A 23,754-nucleotide genomic window follows, 5' to 3' on the forward strand; every position below is an offset into this window, starting at 1 on the left:
ACTAGGCCAGGGTTGCTGGAATGTGGGGACTTTGAGGAGTCCTGGAAGAGAGACTGGGGCAGCCAGGGTAACAGGGGGTACCCAAAGGGCTTGGAAAGTGGCTGTTTGCCAACCACTACAAAGGATCGTGGTGCCTTAACAGCTGGTGAAGCTGCCCTTGTGCCCTTTGGCTGAATGTCAGCTGTAACTCAGCCCTCCTGCTGACATGTCTGTTTCCCATGCAAGTAAACTTCAGGCTGTGCCCATAGCTCCACTGGGTAAACAAGAGGACATGTGCTACTAAAAGAAATCTGTGTCTCTTTCACTCTTCTTCCGCCTTGAGCTGGTAGAAACTCAGTGTCATTAACTTCATGCCCCAGAAATGTGAGTTTCTGATCCTGGGGTTCTTCTAGCACCCTTGCACTGAACTTGAACAGCCTTTCCCAAAGACTGTCCCCCAATGCCCCAGAGATTGTCAGGGTGCCCCATCTGTTCTCCACCTTTTCCAGTATGTCCCAGGGTCACGTAAGTAAATTGCCTGAGATTCTCAAAAAGAGATGACCTAAGTTTCCACCCCGTTCAAAAGGGCCTGCATTGTAAGCATATCCTTCTTACCGCATATCGTGGACACCGTGTTCTCAGCTGCTTCATCAACTACAGTGTTTAACTCAGCAATAATTATTCCATTTTGTCCAGTTGTCCATGATATGCTTTTTCTTCAGCATTTGGGGACAGTAAAATTGCTTGAATAATTACAATAATAACAGCTGTCATTTTTAGGCCTCTATTACGTGTCAGACATGATGCACATATTGTATTATGTAATTGTCATCAGAACCATACAGATGACATAGGAAGAATACCGGGGCTCGGACTGGTGTGAACGATACGGTTTAAACCCAGATGTTTCCTGTTCTGAAGCCAATGCTTTTTCTGTTTTGCCTGAGTATTAGCTGTGGGAGCCAGACATTTCTGGGTCCAAATCTCAGTTCTAGCCAGATGATCTTGGGCAAGTTACTAAGTATTTCTTGATCTTGTTCTCTCACTCATAAAACAGGGATAATCATGCTAATGTTTCCACCAAAGTTTAATGATGTTTACATAATATATAGAATACAAAGTACAGTGCCTGATTTATAGTAAGCAATCAGTAAATTTTCATTTCTTCCCTCCCCACAAACTGATCTTGAGATGATAGTCATCCCCCAGGACTCTCACAGATTTCTCTGGGCTTCCTAGCATGACCTGCTGATGAGGACCAAATAAATCCCATTGTCTATCCAGCTCAGCTGCTCTTGGCCCCAGCCTTGTCCCTGTGTTTATTCTGGAAGGAGTACTTAATGTGCCAGGAGGAAGGAAAGGGTTTGACCTTACTGGTCTTCGCAGGAACTGTTTTGTACTTTGCGGTACCCATGTGTGATGCTGGAAAGGTACATCTTTTAGAAATTCAGAGAAATCTTCTATAGTCAACAATGGGAAATGGTTGTCTATTTTTTTCTCTATATAAATTTCCCAACTTATTGTGATGTTTGCCAGTGGCGGGGTGTGTGTAGTTTGGTTTTAACTTTGTATTTTGGGGTCACCAAAAAAACACACCAAGACACAAGTATGCCTATGAGCTGGAAGTCAGAAGGAGCAGAACTGAGGGAAGGTAACTGAAAGAGAAAAACAGGATTGGTGAGGCACCAGAGGGTACCTGGTACATGGAACTGCAGCTGGCAGGCTTTATTCTGTGCTGCCCGTCAGCAGGAGGCATATTATTCTGGACTATGTGCTGGCATCCAAAGTGGCTGGAATTGCAAGTGAACTTTAGCCTATGCGTGGCTGAATTCAGGTCACCCAGTTGGGGGGAAAAGCAGCTTTTATCCCTGTCCACTTCCTGATTTCTCCTCATTGATGTTCCATACTCCATTCTGATCTGCTGCTAGCATGTGACAGGCTGGCTGGATCAAACAGCATCAACCAAATGTTCAGTCAAATATTGTAGTCAGCTAAATATTTTCACATAAGCCTTTTACATTAATAAAATCTCCCCTGCTCCTCTGACCCCTTCATACTGCTTCACTCCTTTTTTTCATGTACTATATCTTTAATATGTCTGTTGTTTACTGTCTGTTTACTGCTTGTAAACCCCAAAGGAAAGACCCGTTTTCCCCATTTATGTATCTCAAGTCCCTAGGACTATGCCTGGCATCTAGTAGGTGCTCAATAAATATTATAACAGATAAAAGGAACAAGAAAACATGAGGTCAGAGTTAGTGGACATCAGGCAGGAAAAAAACGTTTATGAAGGAAAACAGAGGAGGACATAAAAGGCAATATCTGATCATTTTATTCACATATGAATAAAAAATTTGTATCAAGGCCGGGCGCGGTGGCTCAAGCCTGTAATCCCAGCACTTTGGGAGGCCGAGACGGGTGGATCACGAGGTCAGGAGATCGAGACCATCCTGGCTAACACGGTGAAACCCCGTCTCTACTAAAAAAATACAAAAAATTAGCCGGGCGATGTGGCGGGCGCCTGTAGTCCCAGCTACTCGGGAGGCTGAGGCGAGAGAATGGCATAAACCCGGGAGGCGGAGCTTGCAGTGAGCTGAGATCCGGCCACTGCACTCCAGCCTGGGCGACAGAGCGAGACTCCGTCTCAAAAAAAAAAAAAAAATTTGTATCAAAACAAGATAAACTCTTACCATCTTTAGAGAGGTACATTTTATTTCTGCTACCCAGATTTTTATTTGTCACTTCAGTGTTAGTTTGTGTATTCATTCCTTTGTTCATCCATTCCTGTTACATGACACTGTGTTTAGTATAAAAATGCAAGCTAGACCACCAGCATCCACTCATATAACCCAAATAAGCCATTTTAAATCATGCACCTCTCTCTCACCTCAATTTGTTAAAATATGGTAGAGATGAAACCAAGGCTAAAGGTTGTTTCTCTCTACAGGCCAACAAGTTTTAGGATATAATGAGTAATTGACCTGGGAAATTAAACAAAAATAATTTTACTGCCAACCACAGACCGTACCCATAATCGAGGCTGGCTGTCTCACAGACTTTTGCTGCTGGCCAGCGTGAATGACTCAGCACAAGTCAACCTCAGGAGAGAAACAATACAGAGCTCACCCTTGGCTGATTGAGGGCCAGAAGCGCCATTCTTGTAGGTGAGGAACAGAGCATGTATACGTTGTGTTGTTCTGAATTGGAACTGAATTGTACTGAATACAGGAACATATAGCACATTTATGAATCATGTGTACTGGATTGAAAATGTGAGAAGATGCTCCCAGCAAAGGCACACTGAGGAGTGGAGACCAGAAAGGAACTTAGCTGAGGGGGCAAAAAAAAAAAAAAGCCAGCCCATCGCAGCTGCACTGCACTGCAGATATTACGGATCAGTTGTGGCCCCTGGGAACTCCTGTTTGAGGACAGCAGAAACACTATGTCTAAATCGGAGCTCCTGGTCTTTCTGCTACAGCCTGCTCCTTCTGCCTTTTCCCCATCTCAGTTGATGGCGACTCCATCCTTCTAGTTGTTTGGGTCAGAGACCAAGGAGTCATTCCTGACTCCTCATTTGCTTTGATACGCCACATCTGGTCTGAAATCTACTTTTCACAATCTCCACTACATTCACTCTGGCCTGAGCAACCTTAATCTCTTGTCGGTATTATTGCGGTAGTCTCGGGTACGATGTCCCTAGTTCTGTGTTTACCCTCCAATAATCTATTCTCAGTACAGCAGCCAGAGCGATCCTTAGAAAAGAAAATCGGCCGGGCGCGGTGGCTCAAGCCTGTAATCCCAGCACTTTGGGAGGCCGAGACGGGCGGATCACGAGGTCAGGAGATCGAGACCATCCTGGCTAACACTGTGAAACCCCGTCTCTACTAAAAAATACAAAAAAACACTAGCCGGGCGAGGTGACGGGCGCCTGTAGTCCCAGCTACTCGGGAGGCTGAGGCAGGAGAATGGCGTAAACCCGGGAGGCGGAGCTTGCAGTGAGCTGAGATCCGGCCACTGCACTCCAGCCTGGGCGACAGAGCGAGACTCCGTCTCAAAAAAAAAAAAAAAACCACATCACGTTATTCCTCCTCTCAAAACTCCATGATGATCTCCGCTTCATTCAGGATAAAAGCCAAAATCCTTTCAGCAGCTCCCATGATTGGTGCCCCAGCACCCTGTCATTTTCTCTCTGACTTCAAATCCTGGCCTTTTCTCCCTCAGTCGCTCCATTCCCGCTACATGGGTTCTGCTTGCTCCTTAAACACTGGAGGCACATTCCTACCTTATGATCTTTGTAGTGGCTGTTTCCTCTCTCTGGGGAGCCCTTCCTGCAGATGTCTACATGGCTAATGCCACTTCCAGATATTTATTCAAATGTCACCTTCTCAATGAGACCTGCGCTGGCCATCCTATTTTAAATGGGAACCCACCCCCCCATATGTATTTCTGATCGTCCTCACTAGGTTCTACCTTTTTCCCTCCATGGTTTTTAACAGTTAACATGCTATATAATTTAATTATTTATTATAATTATTTCTCTGGGTCTCTCTCCCCCTGTGATGGTTAATTTTATGTGTCCACTTGACTGGGCCCTGGGATGTCCAGATATTTGGATGAGTATTATTTTGGGTGTTTTTGGATGAGATTAACATTTAAATTAGTAGACTGAGTAAAGTAGATTGCGCTTCCTAATCAGTTGGAGTGCCTCATCCAATCAGTTGGAGGTCTGGATAGAACAAAAGTCTGACCCTCTCTTAAGTAAGAGAGAATTTTTACTGACAGCCTTTGAGCTGGGACATTGGGTGTTTTTGTTTGTTTGTTTGTTTTGTTTTGCTTTGCTTTTCCCCTGCCTTTGGACTCGAAAGATCATTGGCTCTTCCTGGATCTCCAGCCTGCCAGCCTTCAGACTTGGACTGGAACTTACACCATTGGCTCTCCTGGGTCTCCAGCCAACTGACTGCAGATCTTGGGACTTGCCAGTCTCCATAATCATACCCAATTCCTTGCCATAAATAAATAAATAAACAAATCCTGTTTGTTGTGTTTCCCTGGAGAACCCTGACTAATACATGCCCGTCGCCACTTAAACAAAAGAGGGCAGGGACATCAGAGTACTGTCTGTGTTGTTTACTGCTGTACCCCAGGATCTGGACCAGCTCTGGCACATAAAAGTCACAAGTATATATTTGTTGAATACATGAAAAAACAAATGAACCAGCAGGTAACAAAATAACTCTCTTTACACATAATAGTGAGCAAAATTCTCTTCATTTTATTACACAGTCATGATTGATAAGCTTTACATCTAAGAACTGAGTCAAAAATCAAAGAATGGTCCTTCCAGCATATGCCTCATAGAAAGTAGTTCTGGTTGTACATCACGTTTTATGCTGGATTTATACACACCATTAGCCACACTTTTCCTTTGGGGTCAATGTCAAAATCCAGGCTCAGCAGTCTACAAGCACTGATAAGACTTGGAGTCCATGAGATTTATGGCATATGGAGCTATGGGACTCCTCTGGACTTGGCAGTGGCCAAAAATCTTGGACAACAAAGAAGCATCTCGGCTCAAGCCTTGAAGATGAAAGGTCATTGGCCATGAGTGTGCACTGCAAAAGAAAAAGACTGCAATTTAGTGGCTTTTTTCCTTAAAATGCCTGCTTTTTCACACAAGTTTAGGTGCATGAAAGAGGAAGCAAGAAAATACAGGGAAAGGACAGGAAAGAGACTGTAACTGTCAATGGTGGGAGTTGTTAGAAGTGGGGACAGGACTGGCCAAAAAATGACCTGCAGAAAAGACAGCAACAGAGGACAGAATCCCAGTGCAGCAGGGCGATGGCTATGCCAGCAGCCCACCCAGAGATGATTATAGCTCCCGAAAGCAACTGCTGTGCATGCGTTTGTGTGTGTGTGTGTGTGTGTGTGTGGTAAGTGAGGGAAAACAGGCTGCTTTACTTCTGGTAAATGCGCTTGAAAGCATCTCTATGGTTATAAGTCAGACAGCCAGAGAGGAAGGGGCAAATGAATACACAGTAACAGCCCTGCAGGCCTCCATGAAACCCTGAAGCTACCCCACAGGCCTCTTACAGCAGCGTTTCCCTGGATCTGTTCACAGAATACCAGTTCCTTAGAAAACTGTGGGTGAAATTAAAAGCTCCATGGATCAAAAAGCTTGAAAAGTATCAGGTTAAGCAAAGTTAAATAAGTTTCTTTAGTACTTTGTTCAGTATTCTGAAGTGAATTGTGGGCCACCAAAAGTGGGGGCACCATATGCAGAATCCTCCCAACCCTGTTGACCAGGAAGCACGGCTCATGTTGAGCTACTCACCAAATGGGCTAGTGCTCTATGGGATGCATTGCTGTTTCCTTTTTCGTGTGTGCGTGTGTGTGTGTGTGTATGTGTGTGTGTGTGTGTGTGTGTGTATAGAGATGCGGTTTCACTCTATTGGCGAGGCTGGTCTCAAACTACTGGGTTGAAGCTATCTGCCCACTTCAGCCTCCCAAAGTACTGAAATTACAGGTGTGAGCCACCACGCCCTGCTGTTTGCTCCTGAGAATAACAAACAATGGAATCTTAGGAAGATGATCTTACCCTTAAAAGATAAAGTACATTTCAGATTAAGGATCATTGGAGCTAAGTATCCCTGGCTTGGTACAATAATGGCTCATCTACCCTGTGGGATATCTTAACACTCAGGGGAGTTATTGAAATTCTTTGCATCTGCTGAGTTTGAGGTGGAAACTGTAGGTTTACATCCTTTCAGCCACATTCTACATAAATGAATCTTAGATGAAAAGATCTGGCCCTCTCTCTATTATGGACCACTTACAAAGGGAGAGACAGTGACCCAGCAAATTCAATTGACTGGGCTGGGAACTTTCAAATGGTGGATTGGATAGTTTGAGATTTATCATTAGAAAGTAGAAAGAACAGATGAAAACCAATCAGCATGGTACTTGGCATACAGTCAATGTGTTGGGAATTGGTGGGTTCTTGTTGACTTCAAGAATGAAGCTGCGGACCCTCGTGGTGAGTGTTACAGCCCTTATAGGTAACTTGTCTGGAGTTGTTCATCCCTTCTGGTGGGTTCGTGCTCTTTCTAGCCTCAGGAGTGAAACTATAGACCTTCGCAGTGACTGTTACAGTTCATAAAGGCAGCATGGACCCAAAGAGTAAACAGCAGCAAGATGTATTGTGAAGATTGAAAGAACAAAGCTTCCACACCATGGAAGAGTACTCCCAAGTTGGTTCCTGCTACTGGTTCAGGCAGCCTGCTTTTATTGCCTTATCTGACCCCACCCACATCCTGCTGATTGGTTCATTTTACAGAGCGCTGATTGATTCATTTTGACAGGGAGCTGATTGGTGCATTTACAAACCTTGAGCTAGACACAGAGTGCTGACTGATGCATTTACAATCCTTTAGCCAGACACAAAAGTTCTCCAAGTCCCCACTAGATTAGCTAGACACAGAGCACTGATTGGTGCATTTACAAACCTTGCACAAGACACAGGGTGCTGATTGGTGCGTTTACAATCCTTTAGCTAGACACAGAGTGTTAGACAGAAAAGTTCTCCAAGTGCCCACTAGGTTAGCTAGACACAGAGCACTGATGGGTGCATTTACAAACCTTGAGCTAGAGACAGGGTGCTGATTGGTGCATTTACAAACCTTTAGCTAGACATAAAAGTTCTCCAAGTCCCCACCCCACTTGGAAGCCCCTAGTGGATCCCTGGGGGCCAGTCCCACTCTGCGCGCCTGCACTCCTCAGCCCTTGGATGGTTGATGGGACCCAGTGCAGAGGAGCAGGGGGCCATGCCCTGGGAGGCTCAGGCCACACGGGAGCCCACCAGGGGAGCAGGGGAGGTCTTGGGCATGGCGGGCTGCAGGTCCAGAGCACTGCCCCATGGGGAGGCAGCTGAGGCCTGGTGAGAATTTGAGCGTGGCACGGGCGGGCTGGCAGTACTGGGGGACCAGGCCCGGGTGTTAAGCCTCTCACTGCCCGGGGCCGCTGGCGCCAGCTGGCCGCTCCAAGTGTGGGACCTGCAGAGCCAATGCCCACCCAGAACTCGTGCTGGCCCGCCAGCGCAACACGCAGCCCTGGTTCCTGCCTGCACCTCTCCCTCCACACCTCCCCGCAAACAGGGAGACAGCTCTGGCCTCGGCCAGCCCAGAGAGGGGCTCCCACAGTGCAGCAGCGGGCTGAAGGCTTCCTCAAGTGCAGCCAGAGTGGACACCGAGGCCAAGGAGGCACCGAGAGTGACCAAGGGCTGCTAGCACATTGTCACCTCTCAAATGCACATCAAATGTTGACAGAATGAAAAATGAATTGCAGTTGAGAAGAATTTTTTCTTACTATATCAGAGAACTAATTTCTGATCACTGTACATTGTCATAGATTTATAAAGCTGGTGAATTCAAATGGTTTCAGCAGTTTTCTCCAATTTTTGTCCCTAGAGATTACTAGTGAAGTTCCTCTGGGTTTAAGTAAAGCACAAGTGAGACCTTCTGCTCCTCAGCTTTTATGTGCAGAATCTCACAAAGTGAAATTATAGGTGATTATAAAATTCATCGCTGTCAGAAACCAGATGATACCTCCCAGATAGGGTAAGAGTTGGTATCTTCTCAGCTGAACCAGTAAGCTGTAATAAGAACAAAATACAAAATGAGATTCTTCTTAGCCACCTGATCTGTTCTCTTATACTTACTGTAGACAACTAGGTTAAGCTTTGGTTTTCAACTTAATTTTCTCTCCAAAACGTCTGGTTTCTCTCTGCAGCAATTTTGTATGTCACTATTTGTCATTGCCTAGTATTGATCCACTACTTCCTTCCTGGATCTCAGTTCAGCTAATCCCATGCCCCTGCCATGAATCCAGCATTTTCTGGAACTCGTGTTGTCAAGTCCCTTTATACAAGGGAAATACACTAGAGCCTCCTCTGTCTCCCATATTCGTTAGTTAGCTGCACACTGATGCATGAATGGAAAAGATATGTTTTCTCTGACTGGACTATTAGCTTTTTGCACCACCAGTCAGGTATCTCTCAGAACAACTATAATGAAAACTATAAATCTCAACCCGAGGGAACAGTTAATGTGAATGGTTTTCTTGTTTGTTTATTTTGTTCTGTTTCTATGGTCTCCCAAGCCCTGGTGTTGCATTAAGATTCAGGATATGAGCTATTGTGAGGCTAGTGTAACATCGCGGGTCCTTGTGTTAAACGTTTACATTTCCATTCAACTTGACTTTTCCTCTCACATAACCTATCCTTCGGAAAATTGTGGCCCACACATTGTGTCAACAGAACTGTGTTCTTGTTCTGATGTGTAACTTGTAGGTTTTAGAGTGAGCGCACCCTCAAATTCTGCAGCACAAAATCTAGAAATGATGAGAGATGGGAATCACATCTGTGAACAATGGCAAAGACAAAGAATAGTAAGTGGGAAGTGACCAAAAAAAAAAAAAAGTCTACTGTTCATTGTGTCAGTGGCCCCAAAATCCTAGAGAAAGCTTTGAATGATTCTGACAAGTTAAAACATACTGATAATGACAGTGTAGATTATTATCTATCTGAAGGGTACAAAAATGGCTTCAGAGAAGGCTTTTTGGCCTATGATTTGCCGAACACTTTTGCAGAAAAGACATCATATTAAAAATGCCCAATTTGCAACTGCAAGTGTATTGTTCTACCTTTATAGAGCAGTAGAACAATCTCATGTCACACTTCAGTGCTGCCGCGGAGGTCTTATCTAAATAGTTCTAGGTCCCAGGCTCCAGATCTCTTCCTTTCTAGTTCTTCTGAAGATGTCAGTAAAGGGGCATCATAATGATGATCCTGGGCCCCCATGAAAAATTAAATTAAATTATAAATGGGAGCCTGTCATTATTATTATCTGTTTTTGTGTATGACAAAAATAGCTTTTTTTTTTTTTAAGATGGAGTCTTGCTGTGTTGCCCAGGCTGGAGTGCAGTGGCATGATCTCCGCTCACTGCAAGCTCCGCCTCCTGGGTTCATGCTTGCCTCAGCCTCCCAAATAGCTGGGACTACAGGTGCCCGCCACCACACCTGGCTAATTTTTCTGTATTTTTAGTAGAGGTGGGGTTTCACTGTGTTAGCCAGGATGGTCTCCATCTCCTAACCTTGTGATCTGCCCACCTTGGCCTCCCAACATGCTGTGATTACAGGCGTGAGCCACTGCGCCCAGCCAACTTGCTTTAAAAACAAAAACTATTACTGAAAAAAAAAAAATTGTGCCAATGAGGTTGTTGAAAGTTTAGCATTAAAAATTAAAGTAGGGGCCAGGCACAGTGGCTTACACCTGTAATCCCAGCACTTTGAGAGGCCGAAGCGGGCGGATCATTTGAGGTCAGGAGTTTGAAACCAGCCTGGCCAACATGGTGAAACCCCATCTCTACTAAAAATACAAAAATTAGCAGGTCATGGTGTCACACGCCTGTAATCCCAGCAACTCGGGAGGCTGAGGCAGGAGAATTGCTTGAACCTGGTGGGTGGAGGTTGCAGTGAGCCGAGATCACACCATTGCACTCCAGCCTGGGTGACAGAGCGAGACTCCATCTCAAAAAAAAAAAAGAAATTAAAATAGGAGTTTATGCATGTTAAAAAGCTTGTCTCTGAGATACCAAGACAATGTAACTATGCAAAGCAATGCATCCTCTGGAAGACCAACTCACCAGGTTTTATATTCTTGAAGAATGATTTTTAAATATAAGCAAATATAGCTTGGCCACGGTGGCTCATGCCTGTAATCCCAGCACTTTGAGAGGCTGGGATGGGAGGATTGCTTGAGCCCAGGAGTTCAAGACCAGCCTGGGCACAACATAGGGAGACCCGGTCTCCTCAAAAACATCAAAAACTTAGCCAGGGCTGGTGGCACATGCCTGTGGTTCCAGCTGCCTGGGAGGGTGAAGCTGGAGGGTCTCTTGAACCCAGGAGGTTGAGGCTGCAGTGAGCCAAGATTGCACCACTGCACTCCAGCCTACGTGACAGAGTGAGACCCTGTCACAAATAAATAAATAAAAACATAAGCAAATATAGTATATAAGGAACATAAAGTTTAGCAATCCTAAAATAAGGAACATATATGAACCGTCAAGTCTTATAAAGATGTAAAAATATTTCCCAAGCAATCTATTATTATTCAATATAATGGCAACTGTTGTAAATCATGTACATGATGAGTGGTGCTCACTAGGTTTTGCAAACATTTTAGATTGTTTAAATTGTACAAGTGTTTTTGAAAGTATCTCCGTGGACATATTCTGAAATCTCCAAAATGTTCCTGGACAGTAAAAAATTTTTATTTAATGGGACTCAACAAGAAGGGAACTAGCCTAAGGAAACACCTACAATCGCAGCAAAGCAAAAGTTAACTCAATCGAACATTTCTGATTTGTAAACAATTGCTTCTGACTTTAAATGGTGAAAATAATTGCTTCAATTATTAGAATGTGTCCATATATATATATATGTGTGTGTCCAAATATATATATATTTTTTTTATTTATTTTTTATTTTTTGGGGGGACAGAGTCTCACTCTTTCGCCCAGGCTGGAGTGCAGTGGCATGATCTCGGCTTACTGCAACCTCCACCTCCCGGGTTCAAGCGATTCTCCTGCCTCAGCCTCCCGAAATACTGTTCCTGATTTGGATAACCTTTGCTTGAGAAAACTTTATTCTTCTTCACCTGGGTAATTTATTCTGGCAACTTCTGAATGTGTTTTCCTAAAGCTTCTTCCCTAATTGGAAGGAGATTTAATATTTTTTGACACATGCAAACTTAACAGCCCCTATGTGACATATTTTCTGCTTTTGAAGGTGTGAAACTGGTTAAAATGTTTTAAAACTTTTCCCTTAATTGCAAAGGAAATATATGTACATGTTAGAAGACTTAGAATATATAGATAGGCCAATAAAATTAAAGTTCTATGTTGACACTTTTTGATGTATATCTTTCCATATATTTTCTGTGCCGTGCACTCACACACATACACACATGCATCCAAATGAAATAAACTGGTGAAACTTTGCACAAAAATACGTAAGCAAAAGTAATAATGATTAGTATTTGGTAGTGTGGTTTACTAATGCGTACTGCTTGATATGAGCTTTCTTGGAATTTTAAATGTAGGTGGAACCCAGACCTTTTTAAATTTTTACTTTAATGCTATTAAGTTTGTTTGAGTTGTAGTGGTAATGCAAATGTCATTACCTTGAAATCATTCTTTCTCAGATGATAGGGTTCTCACAGTACATGCCAGGAATGTATTGATGGGATTTTATGTGTATGCTTGTTTGTTTTCATTGAACTGTTTGAATTAAACTCTTAGAATCATTCTTGATGGTTTGAATCGCCATTACTTAAAAAGTAATTATTATTATTTCTGAAAATATTTCCAATAATTATATCTACACTTGATCTTAACCAAAGGCCAAGAAGCAATGCTTAATTACATCTACAGGAAAAAAAAAATGAACACCAACTTTTAGCACTGCTTTTTTTCCATGTGGTGGAATGCAGAATGTTTATTGTTTACTTATGTTTTACATCTATATTTTTCGGTGTTTCACAAAGAGCCTATATTGGTTTTTATAATCAGAAAAAGAATTTCATTACAAAGAAGTAACAATGATTGAACCGTTTTCTACATGATACAGAACGACATGAGAACCATGGGTTCCATAAATAACAGGCCTATTTTGTTTTACTCAATGATACATCTTTGAGGTCAAACTCCCAGAGTTTGTGCCGTCTCTTACAAAACAGCATGAGTGGGAATTTGGTTTTCCTTTTTGGGTAAAGTTTCTACAAAGCTTGCTGATAAAACTCATTTTACTTTTGCAAAACAATTCCCTTACTTTGGGAGCTAAATGGAGATGAAGCTGATAACGGGACTCAGTGCTTCAACTTTAAAGCAGAAGCTAGGGTCATAAAGACATGGAGTCCTAAAATACTCTTCCAAAGTACAGTCGCATCCAGCTAAGATAACCCTTGGAAACGTTTGCTGAAAATGCACAGTTCGTTCATGCATCTCTTCCATGTTGGCCATTTCCACCTTCTTCTGTCAAAGCCACAGAAACTAAGGGAAGGCCAGGGAGCATGTTCAGCTCATCTTCACATGAATTCTGAGAAACTGTTGCGAATCAAAGAAACCTCAGTGAGACACTAACAAAAAGTAATCTGAGTGACATCTATGTAAAAGTCATTGCAAAGCACACTAGCTGCTAGACATATCTGGGGAGCTACCACCAATGCACTCCCTTGACAGAAAACCAGGACACCTCTTAGATGAGCTCTTTCTTTAGTGGAAAACCCTTATGTAATTTTAATTGACAGCAATGCAAATCAGCCTGTATTGAATGAGTGTGCCTAATATATGCTTAATACTGAAACAGGTTGAAGTACCTCTCATAGACCCCCCCATTGACTTTTCGTCTGACATCCCACACAACCAGTTTTGATGGAAGTCACACCATCACTCTGATGTTCTCTTCTATTTTTGATTCCAGCCTTGAAAGTCAGGATGAACTGGTGAAGATAAGACTTCTTTAAAGTACAGGAGAAGTCTATTGGCACAGAATAAAAGCAGTAATGTTTATTAGAGTTGTGCAAATAGCTGTTGTACTTAGTTCTCTCAACATTGCTTTTTTTTTTTAATGATGACAATTCTTCACATAATTGCCAAACTAAAGCAAAAGAAAACTTTCTCAATCTTTATGATGCCTTCATCAGATAACCAATATAAAGTATCTTCCAGAAGACTCTGTCTCCTCAGACTTTAGTTTGTTCTCGGGAAGTTAGAGATAAACAAAGATGGCCTTAATAAATCTCTCTAATGTTATAAATATACAGTTTCTGGTTTTTTTTCTCCTTGGAGCAGTGGGCCAGGTATCATCAACAATTCAGATATTCTGGCCTTTCTCAAAAATGTCATTACATTAAGAACATTGTGACTTAGCAAATTGTTGGAGAAAATTAGGATGCTTTTTAGTAGTTCTGCCATCATTAAAAATCAGCTGCCTTCTGGGGAAACTGATGCTACACCCTTGATCAGGTGTTGAATTTGAACTGAAAAGAATCCCCCAGAGAAGGAGATGTTTGCTTTCTCAGAATGAAGCTCCAGGGAGGGTATTTAAAACTGATGTTTGGCCACCATTAACGAACAAGTCTGGCATAATTGTGTTTGGGGCCAGGAGTGTTTAGAGGGGTTTTTGTTTGTTCTGTTGTTGAGGGTTTGGAGGGAAGGAGTTGAAGGTGTTTGCTTTCCCCGAACTGCCATTACCCCTGCATTGGTTTGATAGGGCTGCCCTAACAAAGTACCACAGACATGTAGATTAGAAACAACAGGAATTCCTCACAGTTCTGGAGGCTAAAAGTCCAGGATCAAGGTGACGGCAGGGTTGGTCTCTCCCCACGCTTCTCTCCTTGGCTTGTAGATGCTGCCTTCTCCCTGTGTCTTCATGTGGTCTTCCCTCTGTGTGTGTCTGTGTCCTCATCTCCTTTTCTTATAAAGACACCAGTCAGGCCAGATGCCATAGCTCATGCCTGTAATCCCAGTACTTTGGGAGGCCGAGGCGGGCGGATCACACTTTGAGGCCAGCCTGGCCAACATGGCGAAACCCCATCTCTTCTAACAATACAAAAATTAGGCGGGTGTGGTGGTGTGTGCCTGTAATCCCAGCTACTTGGGAGGATAAGGCAGGAGAATCACTTGAACCCGGAAGGTGGAGGTTGCAGTGAGCTGAGATCGTGCCACTGCACTCCAGCCTAGGCGACAAGAGCAAAACTCTATCTCAAAAAAAAAAAAAAAGACACCAGTCATATTGGATTGAAGCCCACCCTAATGACCTCATTTTAATGTAATCATTTCTTTAAAGACCCTATCTCCAAATATGGTTGCATTCCAACCATATTTAAGATCCTTGGCCGGGCACGGTGGCTCAAGCCTGTAATCCCAGCACTTTGGGAGGCCGAGACGGGCGGATCACGAGGTCAGGAGATCGAGACCATCCTGGCTAACACTGTGAAACCCCGTCTCTACTAAAAAATACAAAAAACTAGCCGGGCGAGGTGGCGGGCGCCTGTAGTCCGAGCTACTCGGGAGGCTGAGGCAGGAGAATGGCGTGAACCCGGGAGGCGGAGCTTGCAGTGAGCTGAGATCCGGCCACTGCACTCCAGCCTGGGCGACAGAGCGAGACTCCGCCTCAAAAAAAAAAAAAAAAAAAAAAAAGATCCTTTCTCCAAATATGATACTGGGGGTTAAGGCTTCAGCGTATGAATTTGGTTGGGGGGGCGGGTGGACAGAGTGCAGCCCCTAACAACTCTGATTCAAGGTCTTTTCACCAAATCCATAAGCCCTTTGCTTTGTAGTGGTCAGAGGGGAAAGAGAGGAGACAGGAAGATATTCATGGCTTTTCCACAAGAACTGACTAGCTTCTGCAGCAAATGTTTTTGTTTTTCCCCTCCTTCAGTATGGGATAGCTAAAAAGTCCACTGTGAACCTTGAGAGCACTTTGCTTTCTCTCCCTATATTTCTTTATTTCCCCCAAACAGAAGGGTGCCTCTGTCCCTCAGCATATGTTAGTTAGGAAACCGCTCTCCTTGTGTTTGCATTTAAGAGATGGGAAAGAGCTAGTCAGTGAACTCGGCCAATCAGAGGCTCTGTAACTGGCAGATACCTTGGAGATCACCAGCCACCTGTTGTGCACCCACAGTATACCTGACCCTTTACCAAGCACGACACGTTCTCTCATTTACTCCTCCTAATGTCCCTGTGAGGCAGGTACTGTTGTCAACCCTAGCTTGCAGATGGGACAAGGGCATCTTGGACAAGTTTGGTAATTGATATAAAGTCCCAGAGCTGAGCACACTGTGGAGCAAGGATTTGAACCCAAGAAGTCTCCTGCTAGAACCTTTGCTCTGAATCCCTTCTTAACACCTTTCCCTAGTCGTATTGGCAGAGGAGAAACCTGTATGTAGAGAACTAACCATATTTTTCTCAGCACCCAGTATCAAGAATTGTCTCAGGGCCTCTCCAAAGACCTAGGTTCTAGCTCCAGCTCCACTAATCATTGCTAACTGGTCTTGACATAGTAAATTAACCTCTCTGAGCTTGTATTCCATATGTAAAATAGGAGAATTGGATTACAGCCATGTTTCTCAAACTTTTAGGCTAGATCCATAAAAATAAATACATTTTATTTGGCAACCCAGTACACACACATATACCATACACACACACACACCACACACACACACACACACACACACACATACACTTCATAGCCAAAACAAGAGTTTGATACCAAAATATCCATCCTTATTATATGTGAATGTCCTCTGATATTTTCTATTCCAATCTATTTTCATGATTTTTAAATGCTCATTGTGACCTATTCTACTGGATTTGTCAAAAAGCTGAACTAGGTGACCCAGTTTAGACTCCTGGAATCCTAAAATCCTGTTAATCTATGCAGGTGCCTGTTTGGAGCTTCTCCTATCTTAAATGCATATCTATTCTAAACAAATGAATATCACATATTACAGAGGACAACATCCTTTTTACCTCTGGTATGAGTTACCTGCATCATGGAAATAATAATAATTACTTCTATTTATTGTGTACCTCCTATGTGCCAGGGCTTTAAAATGCAGTATCTCCTGTAGCCTGTAGGTGGCAGGTATTATCTCTGATTTATAGATGAGGAAACTAAGGATCCGATTAAGTAATTTGCTCAAGGCCCCGTAGGCACCAAAGCTATTTGAACCAAGGCCATTCTAATACCAAAGCCCTTACATTCAACCTTCTTTTCAGAGGAGGGGATATAAAGGGGTTTAGAAGGAGAGGTAAAGTCTAAAAGCTACTGCAGCTGCTCATAATTTATTTCCTAATAGTTTGCTGTCCCTGGCGGAAATGACTGTCCTCTGGGGTGTGAAGCCACTGCTGCAGCAATGACTGAAATCACCTGGGAAGCTTAAACGATTCCCCCTGCCCTCACCCAGGCCACCCAAGGACCAGTTAAATCAGAATTGCTAGGGGTGGAACCCAGGCCTCAGTGGGTTTTAAAGCCCCCAAGGTGGTTCCAATGGGTAGCCAAGGCTGGGAACCATTGCTCTGAAATCTCAGAAATTAAAGAGATGTAAGGAGCTTTTCTATTTTATCTCCTGCAAACAAGATTTACGAAAATACTGCTTAAAACTCTTTAACTGCTCCCACAGAGCTGAAGTATAGGGTCTTTGCTGTTTCTTTGGAGCACACACAAAAATCTGATAAACAACCTTGTATCTGCTTTTCAACACCTAGAGAAATTAGAGAATGCTAAGGATGTAGATGAGGAGATGTTTAAAGCAACTGTGATATTCTGGAGAATCTAGCTCCGAGATACTTCGTAACTCAGCTCACGTCATTTTGTTTTTTAGTTTTTATTTTTACTCATTTACATATTTTTTTCAGACAGAGTCTCACTGTGGTGCCAGGCTGAAGTACAGTGGTGAGTCACAGCTCACTGCAGTATCAAATTCCTGGGTAATTCTAATTCTCCCAGGATTGGAGCCTCCTTAATAACTGGAACTACAGGTGCACACCACCACAGCCACCTCATTTTTAAAATTTTTTTCTAGAAGTGGGGTCTTGCTGTGTTGTCTGGGCTGGTCTCGAACTCCTGGCCCCAAGCAATCCTCCTGCCTCAGCCTCCCAAAATGGTGGAATTACAGGTATGAGCCACCACACCCAGCCAGCTCATGTATTTCTGAAAGTCATTTTTGTATAAATGGAGAAGTCAGTTGTTGAATTAGCAGAATTGAGTGTGACCTGTAGCCGTAGGCCAAGTGGACTGGGGACAATGTAGAATGCTAACAAAGACTAAAGTCACTATAAATATGATAAGCCATCACATTTTCTTAAAAAGGGCTGGGCGCGGTAGCTCACGGCTATAATCTCAGTACTTTGGGAGGCCGAGGTGGGTGGATCATTTGAGGTCAGGAGTTCAAGACCAGCCTGGCCAACCCCACCTCTGCTAAAAATAAAATTAACTGGGCGTAGTGGCAGGTGCCTGTAGTCCCAGCTACTTGGGAGGTTGAGGCAGGAGAATCACCTGCCTTGGGAGGCGGAGGTCGCAGTGAGCCAGTATTGTGCCACTGCACTCCAGCCTGGGACAGAGTGAGACTCCGTCTCAAAAAAAAAAAAAAAAAAAAAAAAGGGCAGGGGGGCCTCGGTGAAAGATTTCCACTTTTTCACATGGATTATGGTAACTATGGTGAAACCAGGAAGCCTCTCCCAAGCATTTTCCCACAGGAACAGGATGATGTCATGTTACTAACCTTCCAGTCTTACCCAACTTTATTCCGGGGTTATTGCAGTGTGTAATCTATTTGCCATTTGAAATATAAATGATCAACACTCAATTTCACTGTCTTCCATGAAGGAGTCTTCAAAATGGGGACTGTGCCATACTGCTGGGTTTTTTCCACATCTCAAGCCACAGCATTAATAATGTTAAAAATATCTGCAATTTTCATACTTCAGACAGTAAAAGCACAGCATTACCATAACCAAGAACAAATGTGTGCTATTCTCAAAGATGATTGTATGTTTCTTTTAGACCCCCTGACAGATGGTAAGTCCTGAATTCTCCTGCTTAGGCCAACATGGATAGAGGTGCTATGCGTCTGCTCCGTCTGTAGTAACAGCCCCTGATGTTTGATTGCTTACAGAATGATGTGGCCACACTTCTGAAACCCATATCAGAAAAGATTCAGGAAATCCAAACATTCAGAGAAAGAAACCGGGGGAGTAACATGTTTAATCATCTTTCGGCCGTCAGCGAAAGCATCCCTGCCCTTGGATGGATAGCTGTGGTGAGTCTAGATGGAATGTTGCCTCTTCACCTCATCACACTTTTGGAGTATTTAGGAGAACTCATAGCTTAGTTACCTTCACGCTCCTTGCACTGAAGGAAGCTTCTTCCTAGGCTGAATGCATCTGCTTTCTCCTACCCTGTTTAAAGTTCAATGCTTTCTGTTGTGAGATACTGTAGAAAGTGTTTTTATCAACCTTTACAGAGCAACATTTGCCTCCCACTTTCAAGTCCACATGTCTCCATTGCTTTTCTTCTTCTTTAAGGCATTTTCTTTCTTATCCTATTTTTTTTTTCCTTCTATGCTTGGGTGACGGTCCTGTTTTCTCAGTCCCCCAAACCCGGTCCTTATGTCAAGGAGATGAATGACGCTGCCACCTTTTACACTAACAGGGTCTTAAAGGACTACAAACACAGGTACGTACCTTACTTTACTCACCAAATTTTCAGTTGATTACTTGTTAGACATTTGTCCCTAAAACTCAGTACAGTTAACTACTGATTCCTTTTCAAGGCTCTACACTAATGTACTATAAACTTTAAAGGAAAATCTAATCTTTGCAGATAAAGTCAAGTGGAAAGTGGAATCAATTATCCAGATAATATATGTGTTTTAGAAAGTCTACCTCTGTTCGCTTACAATGAATAAACTCTCCCCACTTGAATGCATGTCACTATCTTATGTATTCCCACAATAATCAGAGAGCTTGGTTATGGAGCAACCCTATATGGTACAGAACCTTTACATGGATCAAAGTAGAGTTGGAGGGTGAGCTATAGACGAGAGGAGGAATCAGGAAATGAAGTGTGAATCAAGAACAGGAATGAGATGAAACAACAAACCAGAGCAGTGAGAAGGAAACCAGAGACTCAGTTAATATGAAATACAACTGGGGTGGATACAGAGACACCTGTAAGACTAGCAGCCACTCAGAGCGCTGCTGAAAGTATAGATGAGTCTAAACCAAGGGGCTTTGGCTGGTGAACCAGCGTGAAAGGACTTTGCATTCGACAGCACAAGTAATAGATCCCAGAGTAACTTAAACTGGAGTCAGAATAGAAAATAGGCCCAAACTGAAAGCTCTGACATGGCAGAGCTGAAGAAATATCCAGGAAAATGTGTCCTAAACCATTTAAGGGATATCATGAGATTCCTCCCCCTCTGATAAGGTCATGCCTTGTACTCTAAACAGCTGGCTAAATGTGATGTGGCTGGTGCCTAGGAACTAAGGGAAGGGATGAGGCAAATATAAGAGCAACAAGGTTCTACCTGCTTCTGGCCCTAGACTCCAGAGTGGATCTCCCTCTGAGCTCTTAGATGGCAGCAACAGAAGTGACCATTGGTCAGCAAATGCAGAGGCACCTGGGGACATCCCATGTGTTGACCCAGACTGTTCAGGCGGAAGGAAATTAAAGAACCTGTATTATTGGATTATTGCTTCAATTCACGTTTTTTTTTGGTTTTTTGGTTTTTTGAGGCAGAGTCTCGCCCTGTTGCCAGGTTGGAGTACAGTGGCACGATCTTGGCTCACTGCAATCTCCGCCTCCCAGGTTCAAGCAATTCTCCTGCCTCAACCTCCCAAGTATCTGGGACTACAGGCATGCACCACCACAGCCAGCTAATTTTTGTATATTTAGTAGAGACAGGGTTTCACCATGTTAGCCAGGATGGTCTCAATCTCTTGACCTCGTGACCTGCCCGCCTCAGCCTCCCAAAGTTTTGGGATTACAGGCATGAACCACTGTGCCTGGCCTCAATTCACCCCTTTGTTTTACTAATGCAGATGTGAAAATTAGAACCAGAGGAAAAGGGTCTGCAACAATATAAGACAAATTTTATATGGAATATAGAAAAATTGCATAAAATATATAAATAAATACCTAGTATACTTCCAGGCCATTAATTAATATTACATATTCAAAATGTTCATCAGTCTTTCCTTTGTAGATTTTTTAAATTTTAAAAACATTGAGTAGATACGAAAGAATATTTATAAAATATACATAAGGTGTAAAGGATGACAATACAAAAAAATACATATACATGCATCCCTCAGGTTAAGAAATATGTAACTGGCCGGGCGCGGTGGCTCAAGCCTGTAATCCCAGCACTTTGGGAGGCCGAGACGGGCGGATCACGAGGTCAGGAGATCGAGACCATCCTGGCTAACACTGTGAAACCCCGTCTCTACTAAAAACTACAAAAAACTAGCCGGGCGAGGTGGCGGCGCCTGTAGTCCCAGCTACCCGGGAGGCTGAGGCAGGAGAATGGCGTGAACCCGGGAGGCGGAGCTTGCAGTGAGCTGAGATCCGGCCACAGCACTCCAGCCTGGGTGACAGAGCGAGACTCCGTCTCAAAAAAAAAAGAAAGAAATATGTAACAATATTTTTTTACTATAAAAAGCAGGCCGGGAGTGGTGGCTCACACCTATAATCCCAGCACTGTGGAAGGCTGAGACAGGTGGATCACTTGAGGTCGGGAGTTCATTACCATCCTGGCCAAGATGGTGAAACCCTGTCTCTACTAAAAATACAAAAATTAGCCAAGCATGGTGGCATGCACCTGTCGTCCCAGCTACTCAGGAGGCTGAGGCAGGAGAATTGCTTGAACCCGGGAGGCAGAGGTTGCAGTGAGCTGAGATTGTGCCACTGCACTCCAGCTTGGGTGACAAAGTGAGACTCCATCTCAAAAAAAAAAAAAAAAAAAAAAAACAAAGGCAGCCATACCCAACAATTCCATTCCTAGGTGTATTTCCAAAAGAAATAAAAACATATGTTCACCCAAAATCTTGTACACAATATTCACTGCAGCATTATTCATAATAGCCAATAGGTGGGAACAATCCAAATGTTCATCAGCCAATGAATGGATAAATAAAATATGGTATATCCACACAATGGAATATTATTTGGCCATGAAAAAAAAGAAAAGAGTATTGATACTTCATTCTTTTATTCGGGCTGTAGCATGGATGAACCCTGAAAATATTGTGCTAAGTGAAAGTAGGACTGGGGAAATTTAGGGAAAACTTAAACTTTTAAAAGTTTAAGTTTTTTTTTTAAGTTCAAGTAATTACTCCCTTTTGGGAAGTAATTGCTAATGGGTATAGGGTTTCTTTTGGGGGCAACAAATGTGTTCTAAAATTGATTGTGGTGGTGATGGCTCAACTCTGCTGAGCTAAACTATGGAACTGCACACTGGAAATGGCTGAAGTGTATGGGATGTGAATTATATTTCAATAAAGCTGTTATATTTTAAAAAACAAAAAGAAAAACAAACAACCATCACATTCCCCCTCACATAATTTAATCGTTCCATGTTGCTTTTAGGAAGAGGAGCTTTAGCAGACAGAACTCCTAATTCCAGGGTCTTCAGTGCACCTCTTTTCCTCTTAGGGGCTCTGCCTACCCCGAGAAAACTTTGGTTAAAACAATTGTGCTCAGTTACAGACTTTTTACGTCAAGGCAATTGTGCCCAGTGATATACTCCAAATGTTGCTGTGTTGTATTAGAGACTTTAGGAGTGTGCGGCATGCATGAGAAAGGCATCAGAAATGCAAGATGGCCTGTTCTTCTGACATAAAAATAACATTTCAGAAAAGAGCAAGTTTCAGTTGCCAAACCTGGATATCATATGACAGCATGAACATACACCCATAGTGACTTCTTTTGTTCCAGATATACAGGCACACACCTACACATGCCAGTTCAGGACAGCTCAAGCACTACCTAGGTTTCTGCCTTTTTTACCTTCCACCCTTGGAGACTATTTTAATTAGTATCTCAGTTCATCAGCTCCTGTCCTTCTCCCTGTCCCTCCCTGAGTATATGTTGGCGCTGTGGGTGTGAGGGGTTCTCCCCAGGTAGCAGCATAGTCAAATGGGTTGGGCTTTTCTACATGCTTTTGTTCACAAAGAGGGTTCAGTATTTGCCCCTCAGTGTTAACTCTAGCAATTAAGTAGAAAATGTACTTCCAGTAGTACCAAAGACGACTCAGTTAAGCTCAGTGGGCCACCTCAAGACTGTACAAGAAGCCGAAGAAACGCAGCTGGAGGTGCAAATGCATTTGTTTTACTGCTAGGAGTAGTCAAAGCACTCCCAGGTCACCCTTGAGCTTCTGAAAGCGGACTAAGCAGCATACTCCACACCACACAACACCCGTTTACTGGTGGACTCAAGCCCACGGTGCCGTCTCCGTGTCGTAGTTATTTGTGAGTCACTGCTGCCCACTGGGCAGATAGGACCGTAGGTAGAGGAGTAAAAAGGCAGACTTCCTTGAGGTTTAAACAGGACTCTGAGCCGTGGAGTCTGTATCTGTGCAACACTTACCACCAGCTTGACTGCTCATTGGCTATTTTTCTCTCTCTTTTTTTTTTTTTTTTTGAGATGGAGTCTCACTCTTGTCACCTAGGCTGGAGTGCAGTGGCATGATCTCAGCCCACTGCAATCTCCTCCTCGCAGGTTCAAGCAGTTCTCCTGCCTCAGCCTCCCGAGTAGCTGGGACTACAGGCATGCACCACCATGCCCAGCTAATTTTTTTTGCATTTTCAGTGGAGACGGAGTTTCGCCTAGTTGGTCAGGCTGGTCTCAAACTCCTAACTGCAAATGATCTACTCACCTCAGCCTCCCAAAGTACTGGGATTATAGGTGTGAGCCACCCCACCTGGCCTGGCTCTTTCAATATATGAATAGAGTGAGTCATTTATTTTAGCTTTATAGAGGTGTGGCCTCTCTGAGTTATAATCATTAAAATTCACATTCCCCTACCATAGCTTCTTCCAGAGTATATGAAAACTGAAGATAGGTTTGCAGCTCCCAATGTGTATTTGGGTCCTGCTCAATTTGTTACCTCTTAAAGACTGACTTCAGGTAAAAAAGCACCATACTCTTAGTCC

At 43.3% G+C, this 23,754-nt stretch overlaps 1 protein-coding gene across 2 annotated transcripts in view; it reads left to right on the forward strand.

Annotated features, from left to right (window-relative positions):
• Positions 1–23,754, forward strand: part of CAP2 (cyclase associated actin cytoskeleton regulatory protein 2) — a 173,831-nt gene that overhangs the window by 107,455 nt on the left and 42,622 nt on the right. For both annotated transcript variants that reach the window (XM_033216315.1, XM_033216316.1), the window contains 2 exons: positions 18,717–18,860; positions 19,191–19,276. In XM_033216315.1, the coding sequence (XP_033072206.1) occupies positions 18,717–18,860; positions 19,191–19,276 (230 nt within the window). The remainder of the gene's footprint in view (positions 1–18,716; positions 18,861–19,190; positions 19,277–23,754) is intronic.

The sequence above is a fragment of the Trachypithecus francoisi genome, unplaced genomic scaffold, assembly GCF_009764315.1.
Source record: "Trachypithecus francoisi isolate TF-2019V2 unplaced genomic scaffold, Tfra_2.0 Lachesis_group10, whole genome shotgun sequence".
In the NCBI taxonomy this organism is placed as follows: Eukaryota; Metazoa; Chordata; class Mammalia; order Primates; family Cercopithecidae; genus Trachypithecus; species Trachypithecus francoisi.